The 16450-nt window shown below is 35.1% G+C and overlaps 2 protein-coding genes across 4 annotated transcripts; one reads left to right on the top strand and one right to left on the bottom strand.

The window, feature by feature from the left end:
* The first annotated feature begins 3086 nt into the window (after positions 1-3086).
* On the top strand, positions 3087-6451 carry LOC115975272 (GDSL esterase/lipase At5g08460). 2 transcript variants are annotated; one of them, XM_031095986.1, is made up of 5 exons: positions 3087-3529; positions 4094-4221; positions 4738-4977; positions 5606-5861; positions 5950-6451. In XM_031095986.1, exons 1-5 carry the CDS (start codon positions 3178-3180, stop codon positions 6180-6182), a joined length of 1209 nt encoding a protein of 402 aa, XP_030951846.1. In that variant the 5' UTR covers positions 3087-3177; the 3' UTR covers positions 6183-6451. The 2 variants fall into 2 exon arrangements, with proteins under 2 accessions (XP_030951846.1, XP_030951847.1); XM_031095987.1 differs by having other exon boundaries at positions 5996-6182.
* LOC115975274 (calcineurin B-like protein 7) lies at positions 6436-8959 on the bottom strand. Of its 2 annotated transcripts, XM_031095989.1 has the most exons (8): positions 8681-8959; positions 8505-8587; positions 8034-8093; positions 7830-7938; positions 7699-7751; positions 7344-7424; positions 7148-7260; positions 6436-6516 (listed from the first exon to the last, which is right to left on the bottom strand). In XM_031095989.1, exons 1-8 carry the CDS (start codon positions 8748-8750, stop codon positions 6447-6449), a joined length of 639 nt encoding a protein of 212 aa, XP_030951849.1. In that variant the 5' UTR covers positions 8751-8959; the 3' UTR covers positions 6436-6446. The 2 variants fall into 2 exon arrangements, with proteins under 2 accessions (XP_030951849.1, XP_030951850.1); XM_031095990.1 differs by lacking the exon at positions 8505-8587.
* Positions 8960-16450: the final 7491 nt, after the last annotated feature.

The raw sequence follows: 16450 nt of genomic DNA, 5'->3' as shown, positions 1-16450 counted from the left end.
CTCACCACTCCCAAGAACCTTGGTTTTACTAGAGTCACCAAGCATAACAGTTTTTTCTTCTTCAAAAGGAGTGTACAATTTGAACCAATTCTTGTCATAGCAGACGTGCCTATTAGCACCGGAATCTGCCCACCACCCTTCAACATATTGCACCATATTGATGTCTGTAATCATAGCCACTAAAGGCTCTTCGGTTACGTTAGCCTGCGGGACAGATTCACGTTTCCGAAATTTGCAAAATCGAGCAATATGCCCACTCTTGCCACAGACAAAACAGGATCTATTAAATTGATCTTGTGAAGGGGGTCCTTGGTTCTTATTGTAATTTTTTTTTGGGTTTCCCCTTCCTTGAGGTCTATTATTATTTTTAAAGGCTCTTTTTTTAGGCTTCAATTGAACATTTCTAGGAAAATGATTTTTGGGCATATTATTATTGGATGAAATAAGGTTTACCTTTGTGGTGGAATTACCATTGCTCTCTTGTGTCATGAGTGCATCTTGTCCTCTAGCCTCCTCCTCCACACGGATGCGTGTGATTAAAGTCTCCAAGGATGTCTCCTTCTGTTTGTGCCGCAAAGTTTTTTGGAACTCCCTCCAAGATTGTGGTAGTTTATCAATTATGCCAGCTACCACCAAATTGTCTCCAATCTTTATGCCTTCGGATCTCAATTCTGCCACAATCATTTGGAAGTCTTGTGCTTGATCCACCACCGATTTTCCATCCACCATTTGGTAACGGAAAAATCTACTAGCAGCATACTTCTTTGCACCTGCCTCCTCGGTATCATACTTGCTTTGTAAAGCCTTCCAAATTTTCTTAGCAGAATTGTAAGTTGTATCATAATAATCATAGAAATGATCGGCAAGACAATTCAATAGATAAGAGTGACAATTATATTCATCTTTTGTATACTTATCTATTTTTTCTTGATGGAGAATATATTCTTCCTCACTCATCTCATCGGTAGGAACTTTTGACGGATTCTTGTCAGTGAGGATGTAGGAGACTTTGAGAAGACTTAAGTAGAAGATGACCTTTCCTTTCCACCTCTTAAAATGGGCTCCCTTAAAGCGAAAGGGCTTGTTGAGATCTCCAACAGGCTCATTTGGTTTCTCTTGTGAAGACTCCATGTGTTTGATTCTCCTTAAAATTGTTGGTGCAAACACAATAATAATGGAAATAATACACAAAGAGAAACTGAATAGTACTTCTGAATATTATTAATATAAAGAAAGGAAATACACAACACTATTTGGACTGAGGCGCGGCACTCGCTCTCTTTAAGGAGATTCAAGCCCTTGGTTGGCTAACTCTTGTAACCGGTGCAGACCTTCTCTGTCTTGTCTCCCCCAGGATACAACAGCCCAACAAATGTTGTATGGCTAGAACAACCTCTGCACAAAGTGTTCAAGCCCAAAGCTCCACCAGAAAGAACACCCTTCCTTGCCAATAATCTCTCTATTTTTTTTAGTGTGTATTGTGAATTGCAGTAACTTGGATTGGGTCTGAATGAGTCTATTTATAGGCTCAATGGGCCTTACGAAATTACTACCCAATTTATTCTAATTAATTAGGTCCAATTATTCTGATGTAATGGGTGTTACAAGATTAATTGTTGGATATTAATCTGATGGGCTGGAGTTACACAATTAATGGTGAGATGAGGAGTTTCTGAAGAATGAATAGGCCCAAACGGATAGTCCATTAAGTGGGTTAATGGCTCTTCATTGTCCATAATAAAAATGGAGTATTAATTCGGGCCATTTACTCACCAACGGATATGGTAATTATTCTGAATGGACTGTCAAGTAGGAGGATCCAAGGGGCTGATTCATTTCCATTTTTGATACCTCCACTCTTCACCTCCCCCTTGCGCACGTATCTAGCCCAATATCTGAGACAATTCATGTTAGCCCATTAATTACCACAATTAAAAAGAATAAAAAAGTCTCTCTCCTTTTCAATGTGGGATTAAACATTTTTCACAACTCTTCATCTTCCATATTCACTCCACATCTTTACATTTATTTTATAACATTTACTCATTTTAATTATTTAATATTAAAATGTTCCAACACTTTTTGTTTTAGGCTGTACTAGGGCCAAAGTGTTGTAATGTAAACACATTGTACTCTTTTCATTTTATCAATAAGCATGTACTCTTTCTTAAGGTTTCTTTAATTTTCTTAGAGATTAATTAAGTAACGGCCCCATTTGGTAAATCTCCTAGCTAAGGGGGAATCACATCGACATTTGAACCTCCACATTTAGATTTGTTAAGTTAGCGATGGAGAGGTTTTTATCCCTTTATTTCATACAATTTTTCAAAACCCTTAAAGTAGAATATTGTTTTATTTATTATATATTTTAGAATAATAGATGAACGATGAAGATTAGGTAAGTATAGTACATTTATAAAATAAAATAAAAAAGGTGTATGGTAGAATGATCTTATTCCTAACATATTTTAGAGCGTGTTTGGCCCTAGCTTATATTTTTTGCCTTTTGTTTTAGTTTTTTTTTTTTTGGCAAATAACTTAACTTTTTGCTTGTTTGAAATAATTAGATTTTAACTTTTGTCACACATTTAACATAAAAAAATACCAAAAATTATATATTTTGATAAACACTATACAAATAAGCTATTCTCAAATGCAATCTAAATGTTTTTCACAATATAGGTTCTAGTTAGCTCAGTTTGTAAAGTCTCTTGTTCTCGAATAAGACATTTGAAATTTGAACCCCACTTATACTAAAAATCGATTAGTATTTTAGCCTAATAATAAAGAGCAATCAAACCACTGTGCAACGTTGGAGTGATGATCACTCCATTAATATAAGTGCTTGTAGGGTGTAGAGGGCAAGGATCGGGGTTTAAATATTCAAGAGGGAGTTTCACACACATATACATTTATATTATTCTAAAGAAGAAATTTCTATTTTATATAAAAAATTAATAATAAATAAATAAATAAAGAGCAATTATTATAAAGTGTACCCTAAGTTTGAATCATAAAAGGAGGATGGAAAATGTACTTTTTGCCACAAAATTGGGCTACTATTCATATAGTCCCTCAGGCCCAAGCAAATATAAAAGGACTTCGTTGACATTTCACAAACTTCAACCAATCTTTTACCCGCCAAAAATCTCTCTCTTTCTTTCTCAGAAAGAAACCATGGCGCTCAATCTTCTTGTTTCTCTATTCTCCATTCTCATCTCCACCATTTTCCCACAACCAAGAGCTCTCCAATACTCACAACACGACCGCTTCGCTTTCGGGCCGAACCTCATCCACTCCATTATCACCCCCACAAGTTCACCCACTTCTTCCACTTCAATCTCTCCTCCACAACCCTCTTCTCTTGCCCCTGCACTCTTCATCATTGGCGACTCCTCCGTTGACTGTGGCACCAACAACTTCCTCGTCACTATGGCACGTGCCGACCACCTTCCTTATGGTCGAGATTTTGACACGCACCGCCCAACTGGGCGGTTCTGTAATGGAAGAATACCGGTTGATTATCTTGGTAATGTTGGTTTGTATTTTTTGGCTTTTTTGAAGACCCTTTTGTTTGGTTAATGAGAAAATGAAGAGGAAGAAAACTAAAGTTTGAGTCTTGTGGGATTATTTGTTTTTTCGAAGACCCTTTTGTTTGGTTATTGAGAAAATGGAGAGGAAGAGAGGAAAAAACTCTAAATTTTGAGTCTTGTGGGATGTTTCTGTTTTCTTGATTTTGTTCATGTCTCCTGTTTAGTGACCCTATGTTTGGTCACTGAGAAAAAAAGAGAGAAAATATAATAACTTTTGGTCTTACGGGTACTTTTTGTTTTGGTTATTACTTTAGTTCGTTTGATATTGTAATTTTCTTGGGATCTGAATGGTTAAAGTTCTAACTTTCTTTTTGTTTTACCAATTTTTGTCAGCAACTATACTGAGCAAACATGTTTCTTGCTAGAGAGCCTAGAATGAAAACAAGACGTGAATATGTTCTTGTTATTTGAAACAGAAGTTTAAAGTGTGGATATTGTCTTTGGATTTGTTTCATGAAATTTTTCTTATTAGGCTTTTCTGTGTTGGATACTTTAATCAGCTTTGCGGCTTGGGCTTCCCTTTGTACCAAGTTATCTTGGGCAGAATGGAAATGTTGAAGATATGATCCATGGAGTGAATTATGCTTCTGCTGGTGCTGGGATTATTTTCACTAGTGGTTCAGAATTGGTATGCTTTCCATTACTTTTAATGTTGATAACTTTGAATTAAAACACTGAAGTGATTAACTGTGCTTGTGAGTAAACAAATTGACTTTCAGTTGTTTGATAAAATGTTCTAATTGTATCGCAGATTTTATTGTTTGATTCTAGGGTATTGGGTTCTTTGATATGTGTGTGTGTGGAAATGAACTTATTGACTGTGGTTGTAAACTATCATGATGTATTAACTGCCTTAGACAGCCTTTAGTTTCTCCCGAAGTCAGGAAAAAGTATAAGAAAACTTGGAATTTTGATATAGCAATTAGCTGCTCTAACCCCAATCAGTAATGAGAGCCAAAGTGTATTTCTTTTCCTTATGTTTACTCGGTAACCTTTACGATCACAAGTTAAATTGGATCTCCATCCATCTAAAATTTTGCCCCATGTGTTGGTTTTTGCATATGATCTGCTGAGCTGAGTAATTGGAATACTGATATACTATGAAGTATTAATTCTAAACATTGGTTGTTGTAAATTACTACAGGGCCAACACATCTCGCTGTTAGAGCAAATTCAACAGTTTACAGATACCTATCAGCAGTTTATATTAAGTATGGGTGAGCATCGTGCAGCTGATCTCATCTCAAATTCAGTGTTCTACCTTTCAATTGGAATCAATGACTATATACATTACTATCTGCGTAATGTATCTAATGTACAAAATCTCTACTTACCGTGGAGTTTCAACCAGTTCTTAGCTTCTACAATATGGCAGCAAATCAAGGTTATTTTCCTAGTCTTTGTTTCCCTGGAATTTAATTATTGATGATGGATGCTTTTGATCTCTGTACTAATATGCTTAGGAGGATGCCTTGTATTTTTGTGTTAATATGTTGAATATAATCTTGCTGCCTTGTGCTTCTAAGTATTTCTTTTGTGTGCATCATTGCACTGTAACACTATTACCCAAATCGGTAAAAAGCATTGAATATCTTATAAATGTATAACATTCCAAATGGAGTCCAAATAGAAGCAAACCACTCTATGACAACAGGCCAATGACATTTAGGCCAATTGGCATTTCCTGCTGTTTCAAGATTCCAACAGAAACGTCCAGTGTTTGAATCCTCCCGGACCTCCCCCACTTAAGATGTATCAAAAATGGCTTGACAACAGAATATATCCTTCTGTACTCCTAAACTCTCCCAAAAGATGCATCACTTTTATTCCATCTCAAATGTTTAGCCATTATCATTCAAAATTCTTATTGAATTAATTAGAGTATGGGTAAATTAATAATCATTGCTCTAAAGGCTGGAACAGTTTCCAAAATTCGACTCTCACTTGGATTTCGTTTTCTTTTTATTTGTCAGTTTGGAAACTTCCTTAACATTTTAACATTGATGTTACAGAACCTGTATGACCTTAATGTCAGGAAACTGGTGGTCATGGGGTTGGCACCTATTGGTTGTGCACCTCACTACTTGTGGCAATACAGAAGTGAGAATGGAGAGTGCATTGAGTCGATAAATGACATGGTTAGGGAATTCAACTTTCTCATGAGATACATGATTGAGGAGCTTGGTGAGGAACTTCCCGATTCCAACATCATCTTCTGTGATATGTTTGAAGGCTCCATGGATATAATAAAGAACCATGAAAATTATGGTGAGAGATGTTGTAAATCCTTATATTATTTTACCCAAAAAATTGTCTTTTCTATTGTTCTCATACTATAAATTGTGCTCATGTTCAGGTTTTAATGACACTACTGCTGCTTGCTGTGGGTTGGGTGAGTACAGGGGTTGGATCTTGTGCCTATCATCACAAATGGCTTGCAGTAATGCATCCACCTATATCTGGTGGGATCAGTTCCACCCAACTGATGCAGTAAATGCCATACTAGCAGATAATGTGTGGAATGGCCTGCACACAAAAATGTGCTATCCCATGAACTTGAAGGAAATGGTACTTCTCAAGGAAAACTGATCAAATGCAAAAGGCTTCAAGAATGCAAACTACTCCAAATACGGATAAGTATCTGGTCTGGAATTTTTCCTTGGTTTACATATCCCCTACATCTATTACTAGCCCACATAGTGTAAAAAACTCTTTAGGATACATAGCTGAGACTGTAAGGATGATGTTATCACTATATAAATGTGAAAGTGAGCATACAAAATATTTGATTCATGTAAAGCTGGCAAATAATAGGGCATATTTCATTCTTTTAATAATCCAATGTCATCCTTTTCAAAGATTGTTAATATCATCTTCAAAGTCTGATCTCATCATGAAACTAGGAAATGCAGTTGTGATGTCCCTGCAATGAATGAAATTATATAGACAATCAGCTCTAAAATTGTAATAAATGAACCATAGTAGCAAACATAGACTATAAAAACACTGCTTTGTTTTACAGTCCAGATAGATGGGCGTTTTCGTTAGACATAAGTACTTTCGATGCGACCTATCTCTAACCCGAAAAAAAAAAAAAAAAAAAAAAAAAAAAAAACCTCAACATAGTAACGTAATGAAGATGTGAATCTACAATTGCATAGAATCTCATTTGGTGAGTTGGGGGGAGAAAAAATATTAGTGTCAGGGTCATTTTCATTTATTGCAGTTTTTCAAGGCTTTTACCTAGGATGACAAGAAGACATCCAAACATACAACGATGAAGGTCAAGAGTACAATCATAGTATCATAATTATCACTAAGCATTAATGAATCGTTTCTTTTCCAAAAATTTCTAAACAAAGCAATTGGGAAATATGTATTTTTCTAGTATTTGGGATGAAGTTAAAGTTTACTGTGATATGTTGCATATATTCTTATATGATTCTTTTTTACACAATAGATCTCCATAGAAGGTTGTGTATAGAATTCACATCACATTAAGACTAAATTAATCACATTAAGAGATACGCAGAAACAGGATAAAAAGGAATTACTTCAGATATGGAATTGTCATGTTCTTCAGTAAGGATGGATTGCGAGACACAAACTCCTTCCACTCTTCCATGTCAATTTTTCCGTCTTTTTTTGAATCAGCTTCCTCAAATGTCTATACAATTACAAAACGAAAGGTATGGTTAAGCACAACACAATTACAGAGTTTTACATGTTGCACCATCTTGTAAACCATACCTTATCAATAATGGCTTCAATTATATCTTCAGAAAGGATCAAGTCTGACTCCTTCATAAATGCCCAAAGCATTGCCTTGACCTTTCATGAGTGTGTATGGCACAGATTTTGTTAGACAACATGATAAATTGAAGATATTCCATTGTGAACATCTTTGAATAAATTCAATCGATCGCATTTAACTCAAAAAACTCTTTTGAGTGCTGAACAGCATACTATGTTACTTTATTTTGTTGTTGTTGCCATTATCTCTTAACTTGACCACATTTTAGGGGACTCTAAGCTTTATGTATTATACACCAGTAACATCTGTTTAGGCAAGAACAAGAATTAAGGTCAAAATCTCACTCTTTACCTCATCCCGTTCGATAAAGCCTGTTTGCCATATATCATATAATTGAAATGCAACTGCAACATCAGATATGAAGCTTTAGTACAGTCTTTAAACATGCACAAAAGCACACACAGATTAGAAGAATTTCATACAAGCAACTTTATCTGCTTGAGGTGCTTCTGGGTGGAAGACACTCAGAGAAAGAACAAACTCTCCAAATTCTATCACCCCATCATGTTTGGAGTCAAAGAGTTGGAAGATCTGTTAAGATAGGGACAAGCAAAAACATTTTACTATCAGAAAGTTAAAGCAAAAACATTTTAGCTCAAATATCAAGATAAAAGCCAGAAGCTGACCCTGTCTGCAAAGAGACTTTGTTTCTTGACACTCCTGAATAAACCAAGCTGAAGTTCTTCCTGCAAACTCAAAACCAAGTTCAGATTAGATACTCATACTGCCATATGAAAAGAGCTTAATTACTATATATTTTAGTATTGGATTGTAAACTCAAACTGTGATAAACTACTACTTGTTCTAAAAGCTTAAACACTTAGGAAAGGGTGATAAACAACCACCTATCTCAAAACTTTAAAATGTTAAGAAATTGTGAATTTAATCATTTAACCATTATTCTAACAAGGGATTAAGGTTAGTTAAAGAAATTTTAAAGCGCAGTCAAATAGTCAAACTTAAAACAACTGAGCTGTAGGTATAATATTATCTAAACAAGTCTGCCAACTTCATAGCAACTTGTATTGCATCTGTAAATTACAATTCTATATGTTCCTACATATGTGCCATGGGAACTAGTGATGGGTGCAACTTACTTTGCTTATAAGCCCGTCATTAACTATAGAACTGCTTAGTTTCGTGAATAGCTCATACAAATTTTTAACATCGGTCACATTAACTGCAAAAATATAAGGCATAGATATGTTTTTAACAAGTAAAACCCGTGCATCACAACCTGAAAATGAGTAAATGAAAAGAAAATGAAGCTTACAACAGGTTTGAGAAGCGAGAAAAGCAGGGTCATCGTGTTTAACTCGCTGCTTTATGCACATGCAGCCCATTGTGAAGGTGAAGCTCGCTGATGTTTAATAAAAGCCTTTCTTTTGTGGAAAACAATATGGTATATCAAATATGAGTACTTCTATAACCATTGTTTGGAAAATAGGATTCAGAAGAGCTGCCTATGTGAGAATGCTGTTGTGGTTTTATTGTTTCATTCACCCAAGTGCTTAAAAGGCTTTCAAAGGATGCCAAAGTTTTTGATTCTGAATTGCCTACAAACTACAAAGCTATGCAAATCTGCACCTGTCACCTACTTTTGTGTGTATTTATGCTTTCGATATTGCATGACTTTTTGTTTTAGATGTAGTCCACCTGGGAAAAAGGCTGCAGGGATGGAGGCGACTTTACTATTAGTTGTGTGCAGCGGTTTCAATTTTTGACTCTGTTACTATTTAGTTGTTGAGATTTTTTTTTTTTTTTGGTGACGATAAGAACAAAATTATTTTTGTTTAGAATTTTTTAAAGGGCAGGATTGTTTATTTTAAATAAAATTGGTTAATTGAGCTTATTTATTTATTTTTTTTTAGTTTCACTATTGGTAATTTTTGTTATTGAGCTATTTTTTTTGGTCTTGTATATTTTGTTTTAGATTTTAGATATATAATTTTTTTTTATAGTCACTAAAATGAGGAAAATACTAGCGCTACAAACTTTTTTTATAAATTATTAATGTGATAAGTGGTTACTAGTAAGTAAAAAAATGATGTGAGTGGTGGATCCATGTGCGAACCAATAAGAATTTGATACCAAAACAGTTTGTAAAAATGTTGTAAAAAGTTTGTGAGTATGACATTATTCTTAAAAGAATTAATGATATTGTTTAAAGGAGAAAAATGTAATTTTGTAAAAAAATAGCTAAAATTAGTTCATAATAATAATAATAATTTTAAAAAAATGGGGGGATCCGGATCCTATCCATTGCTATTTGAAATGGAGAGTGTCCAGTTAAGGGTTAAGATATGCTTAAAAAGAATCTAAGGTCTACAAAGTGCCACCTCAATTAAAAGTTTTTAACTTAACCAAATATGAAATAACTATGGTAACCAAAGTTAACTATGGTCCAAAAACAAAAAAAGCACCAAATCCTTGTATCTGCATTTTGGATCCCCCTCAAGACTCTATTCTTCAATCCCAACTGCCCATCAGCCACTGGCCACCATCTTAGCTATTATCACGCTACTGATAAGTTGGAATGGTGTTCTTAAGCTTAAGAACAACTTTGACCGATCCCTCGAAGGGCTCCCCAAACACAAAAGCACCAATGCAACACTCCAATTCACTCCTAGACTCCGCCACACTATCGGGCAAGTCCGAACCACCACCACCACCATTAGCTTCAATCAAGTTATTGACACAAGTATCCACATGTATAAACACCTCTTCTTCAGACCTATAAGACCGCCCACAAATCAGACATTCATACACATTTAGTGAATACCCATTTTGTGATCTCTTCTTAGAAGTGATCATTGAGTCAAATGGATCGAACCCATTTGCCGGTTTGCGAATTGGGGTTGAATCATTCGTCAAATCCGACCAGTCGTTGTGATCAGAAATGGGTGCTTTCTGAGGCAAAGGCTTGGGTTTGGAATTTGAAGTCACAGAACTGGGTTCTTTCCGAGGCTATGGAGATGGGTTTTGAGTTTAGGAAGAAGGGCGAGAGAGAATTGGATTTGTGGGTCCTGAAGAAGAAGAAGATCCCAAGACTCTACCTTGGCCCTTGATAATAGCAAAGATGGTGGCCGGTGGCTGATGGGCGATTAGGATTGAAGAACAAAGTCTTGAAGGGGATCCAAAATGTAGATACAAGAATCTGGTGCTTTTTTTTTTTTTTTTTTTTGGACCATAGTTATTTGTTATTTGGTTAAGTTAAAAACTTTTAATTGAGGTGGCACTTTGTAGACTTAGGGTCCGTTTGGGAGTTTATAGAGGAATGGAATGGAATGGAATGAAATGATCATTAAAGGAATGGAATAGAATGGAATGAATTTAGTAGGGAAAGGAATGGAATGGAATGTGATTTAAAAATCTTGTTTGGATGTTATAAAATAAAGGAATGGAATGGAATGGAAAGTAAGTAACACCGTTTGGGAGTGATATTGGAAGGAATGGAATGAAATCATTTTATAATAACATTACTATTATACACCTCATTTTAAAGAACATAAAAAATAATCAATGAGAACTTATAATTGCTTTGAAATGCTTAGTATTTAGTGGATGATGTGAAACTAGTTAGCCACAATTGGGTCTGTGTTAGATTATTGAATTACAATATTGTTTTGTTAAGGTGAATAGATTGTATCACGCTAATCAATAATTTAACAGATGAAGATAATGGCATGAAAAATTAACAATAGTACAATTTCTTTATTTTAATTTGCAAATTTTTTTTAGGGGCTGCTAGTTTTAGATTGGATCTTTTTTGGCTGGTATGCTTTACAATGTGTTTGATAATTTAATACATCTCCATCTCCTAATTTCATTAAGGAAAAAAAAAATTATTGTAGCTAAAAAACAAGTTATGTATATTTTTATGTTGTAAAGCAATTCACGCATCACATATTTATTCTCAACAAAATAAATATTGTCTAACAATGCAAACAAATATCTTTAAAAAAAAAAAAAACTCTGGTAATGAGTCATGCCAAAACAAAACAAAATAACATAATCCATTCTAAAACTAAGGTTGGCCAAAAAATCCCACACTTTTTTAAATTTTTAGGCCTAGACATCAGTGTCAATAAGACACATTTGCGCTCATGATCTGGGCAACCAAAGAACATCTCTTTATATGTTGGATTTTCCATCAAAAATATGTAGGCCTCAGGCATAAAAAAATTTATATTAAAAATAATCTACTCCAACTTATTAAAGTTCTAAACTACTATTATTTTAATTAAAATACTTTTCATTTTATTTTCTTCTCATTCTAAATTTTTTTTACTCTTGTTTTTTTCTTAACCACACACCTGTCCTTGTACACTAGCTTTAACATCTTAATAAGTTGTAAACAAATGCATAAAATATATTATGTATATATTTTGTTTAGACAGAAAGGGAATTGACGTTGATAAATTATAACATAGATTGATGGATAGAAAAGGGAACTATCTTGGTCTGATATTAGTTTTGTTATTTGCATTGCAAGAATTCTGTTGTGATTTCATGAATAAGTAGTGGGCAATAAATTTGTTTGAATTATTTTTGGCTAAGAATATATTCAATGAAATGCCTTGATTTGAATTTGGGCAGAGTCATGTTACTCGGTCCTAAGCTGAATCATTTTCATGTTCAGCATTAATAGTAAAAAAATAAATTTCTATGCTAACTCAGTGTATGATTTCCTGCAACAGTGCATTACTTTCTAGTTTCTTTTCATTTAAATTTTTTTTTACTCTTGGTTTTTTTCTTAACCACACACCTATCTTTTGTCTAAACTTTTACACTAGCTTTTGTAGACATTTCCTCTTAACCATACACGTGGTGAAGCCTTGGAGCTATTAACTAATTGGATGGTTGACTTAAAACTGCAAGTGTACGTAACACACCACTTGCTTCGTAAATAACAGAAGAATCAAAGAGGAAACAGAGTAAAAAACAAATTTGAGTTTTCCGGCAATTCCCACTTTCAAATTTCTAAATACAATTTTTTTTTAGCTGTACAGGTAACGGCAGTTTTCGTTTCTTTTCACTTTCAAGGTTTTTAGTTGTACAGAATGTAGTTTGTTTTGGTTTTTAGGTGTACAAAAACACTATATATCACTCTCATGAATCACTAGCAAATAGTTCATAAAAATTTAAAAAAAAAAAACTAGCAAACAACCGAAAAGAAAAAGAAAAAGATAGACATACTTGGTTTGAGCAATATCTGAAAATTGCAGCAGAAAAAAAAAAAAAAAAAAAAGACCAACGACAGCAGCTTCACTTTGTAGAGGACGGACAATATTGTGCAAGAATTATAACTTTATTTTTCTTACAGCTGAATGAGAAAAAAAAGGTTGATATTAAAGGGGTATTTTAGGGATTTTAACAAAAATTTCATTAAACCTAAATTCATTCCCTCCCATTCCTCCCAATTTTGAGGGGAACAAAAATTTGAGGTTTTGAGGGAAAAGGGAGGAATGAGCATTCCCTCCTAACCATTCAATTCCCTCCCACTTAAACTCCCAAACGAGGGAATGGACATTCCATTCCCTCCGTTAAAACTCCCAAACAAGAGGAGGGAAGAATATTCTAAAAATATTCCTTTTATTCCATTCCATTCCCTCCTCCCAAACGGAGCTAGATTCTTTTTAAGCAGATCCTAACCCTAGTCCAAAGGTAACGTCACTATGTGCACTTTTCCCACCGTCCAAGTTGGGAACATGGTACTGTGATTTGGCGGTGTCAACCTCTCAAGACAGATACTACTCTACCAATAATTATTTTATTCATTCGAGATATATATATATATATATATATATATATATATATATATATATATATATGTCATCCATCTCCCAACATATGAGTCTCACAGTTTTGTGAGACTTGCACGTTGCAAGTGGGATAATGCATATGTAAAATGTACGAGATACACTCTTTTACTTTACTGTCCACTAACATTTGCTTTACCAAGACAATAAGCATAGTGACATAAAAAGATTTCACACAATTTTTTTTTTTTTTTTGTAATTATCAAGGTGGTATGTGGTTATTAGTAGTATAGTATACAATGAAAGTAATAATAATGGTGAGTCCTACTGGGAAAAACTCTATATAAGTGGGAATAAATTTTAGCAAGTACAGCGAAAGTACAACCACACAAGAACATAAAAATTTACGTGGAAATCCTTTCTCCTTGAAGGGAAAAATTACTGGACAAACTTCGAATAATTTCACTGTATTAAATAGAGATTATAACACTTAAAGATATAACTTGAGCAAAAAAATTCTCTTTTTCTCTTCACTCAGTGCTATTTTCCTCACTGTGTATCTCTAAGTTTCTCTTGCCCTCTATTTTTTTCTCTTCTCTTTTGCTTGCTCTCACTCACGTAGTTTTTCAAGACTGCACTGTCCTCAATCTCATTCTCTCGGACTTCTCCACTTACTCGCTGGTTGAATGGCCTCTCCTTTTATTTCTAAATCTTTTCATTCTTTTCTTCCTTTTACACTCTTGACATCAATTCACAATAAATGCAACCCACTTGCCTTAACTTTGGTTCAGCCAATTTTTTTTTTCTTCTGCTCTCCCTTAGAGTATTAGAGAATTCAAATCCTATCCTATTTTACCATCCCAAAAAGCTACTTTATCAATTATACAATACCATTTTACAATAAACCCAGTATCTCAACTTTTATTTTTACTTACAATATATTAAAATAATATAAATTACATAATAAAATAATATAAAAAATCTCTCTCTCTTCTCTTTTCCTCTTCATCTTTGTTCTCTGTCTCTCTATTTTTCTCTCTTTCTCATCCACCCACCACCAAAAATCACCACCACCACCACCACCACCACCACATCAGTCACAAACCCACCACCACCAGGAAAAAAGAAAAAAGAAAAAAAAGCCACAGCCATACCCATACCCACGGCCATACCCATATCCACGACCAAACCCAAAGCCACCACTGCTAGACTTACCCAAAAAAAAAAAAAAAAACCATCGATACAAAATCATCAGATACAAACTCACCGATACATGCCTCACTGCAAAACACACACAAAACTCATCAATCCATGCCTTACTGCAAAACACACACAAAACCCATCATTTGCAGCGATCTTGAGCATCCCATCGCTGCAAAACCCATCACTGCAAAACTCATTGCTACAAATTTGAATACATAAATCACAAATTCAAAATTTTACCCATACCATTTTCACTCTCAGTCTCCCTCTCTCATCTCTCTCTCTGTTTGTGGCTTGGCGCTTCTCTACCTCCCCTCCGATCCAATCTACTGTTAATGCTTACAACTCTATGCCAATTTCCACCACATCGAACAGCAATCTCCAAACCATAACCCACCTGACTCACGCCAAACAAAACCCACCACCTAAACCACTCCGCCAAAGAAACCCACGCATAATAACCCACACCTCCGAAGAAACCCACCACCAATCTGCCACGATCTCTACCACTAACCAACCATAAACCCATTAGATCAAAGAGAGACCCATAACAAACCCATGAATAAACCCACTAGATCGAAGAGAGACCCATGATCTACCATGATCTCTTCCACGAACAACCCAAGTACAAACCTCCACACCATGCTGATCGCCGTGAGAGAACCATCAGACCACACCGGGTGAGACAGTGGCCAACGGCAGCCTAGGTTTAGGCATCGTTGGGTGAGATGCGACCTGGGCTTGGTGTTGCTGGGCGATGGTGGCCAATGGTGGCCTGAGGGAGAGCAAAGGGAGATGGAGAAATCATTGAGAGAAAGCAAAGGGAGAGGGAGAAACTTGAGAGAGAGAGAGAGAGACGTGGGAGACAAACCTGAGAGTGGGAGAGTCAGGGAGACAGAGTGGAGAGAGAAAAAGAATAAAATAATATTTTTTTGTTTTACAATTGAGCTACAGTGTGATTCTACATTTAGAATCGCACTGTAGCACAATTGCACAATTGCAAATTTTTTTGCAATAGTCTACATTTACAAGTTTGGATGCAGTGGGGTTTTTGGGCTTTTATGCTAAATTGAACCAACATATGGCATATGTCATTCCCAATGTGAATGCCCTTAGTATTGGGTCTTTCATATGCCATATGTAGGTGAAATTTAACAGAGTCCCAAAAACCCACGTTACCTGGTCTTGCAATTGTGCTATAGTGCCATCCTAAATGTAAGATGGCACTGTAGCAAAAATTGTAAAATGTTTATTATATTTTATTGGGTAGGATGGCACTATAGCACTGTATATATTATTTTATTGGGTAGTATATATAATTTAAATGAGTTGAATAGGAAAATAAAAGTTGGGATGTTGGGTGTGTTATAAATTATATGATATAAACAATAAAATAGCTTTTGAGATGGTAAAATAGAATTTTTTATAGAAATCAGATGTGTATGCTCTTAGGCCGAATAGCCTTAATATATCAACCCCTTTCTTTTCTCTTTTTCTCCTCAATGTGTCCAACACACCTAAGCCAACCAATCACAATAAATCTAAAGCCAGCCAACCTGATAACTCATGCTGACTTTTGTACATGATGAAGAAAAGTTAATGCTATGTTTGGAAGTTTTGGGAGAGAGGAGAGTAGAGGGGAGTAAAGGGGAGGAGAGTAGAGGGGAATGGTTAACCTCCACCTTATTTGGATGTTTTTGAAATTAAATAAGGGGGAGTGGAATAATTAACTTTTTCATAGTTTGTAATTTTGTTAATATGGTAATGGTAAATTTGGTAATTCATTGTAAAGTTGTGATTTACAAATTTGTATTGTGTTGGATTTTATTCCGTGTCAAATTTGATTGTAATTTTATTCAATCTTTTGTACCCTGTATTTGTTGTGGGAATTTATTGTAAGGGTTCTGTGATAGTGAGAGAGAGTGTGAAGACTCAAGCTATTGAAGAATGAAGTGTTTTTGTGGGTAGCTCGCGACTTAGCATCCTGCGAAGTAACTCATGTGCCCTGCACATGCTGGAATGCGAAGAGTCAGGCTAGATGGAGACAACTGTGTCTCGCGAGTATCTCGCAGGTAAGG

The sequence above is a fragment of the Quercus lobata genome, chromosome 2, assembly GCF_001633185.2.
Source record: "Quercus lobata isolate SW786 chromosome 2, ValleyOak3.0 Primary Assembly, whole genome shotgun sequence".
NCBI lineage: Eukaryota > Viridiplantae > Streptophyta > Magnoliopsida > Fagales > Fagaceae > Quercus > Quercus lobata.
The sequence above is the reverse complement of the archived record's forward strand: the minus strand, read 5'-3'. Positions and strand labels throughout refer to the sequence as shown.

Bases quoted from the DNA above. Each gene is read 5' to 3' on its own strand.
- LOC115975272 (XM_031095986.1), top strand. From the start codon at position 3,178: ATGGCGCTCAATCTTCTTGTTTCTCTATTCTCCATTCTCATCTCCACC. The intron at 3,530-4,093 runs GTAATGTTGGTT...TACTTTAATCAG, and splicing joins AATACCGGTTGATTATCTTG to CTTTGCGGCTTGGGCTTCCC. The intron at 4,978-5,605 runs GTTATTTTCCTA...TTGATGTTACAG, and splicing joins CAATATGGCAGCAAATCAAG to AACCTGTATGACCTTAATGT.
- LOC115975274 (XM_031095989.1), bottom strand. From the start codon at position 8,750: ATGGGCTGCATGTGCATAAAGCAGCGAGTTAAACACGATGACCCTGCT. The intron at 8,588-8,680 runs GTAAGCTTCATT...ATATTTTTGCAG, and splicing joins TCTCGCTTCTCAAACCTGTT to TTAATGTGACCGATGTTAAA. The intron at 7,752-7,829 runs GTATGAAATTCT...CTGATGTTGCAG, and splicing joins TCAAGCAGATAAAGTTGCTT to TTGCATTTCAATTATATGAT.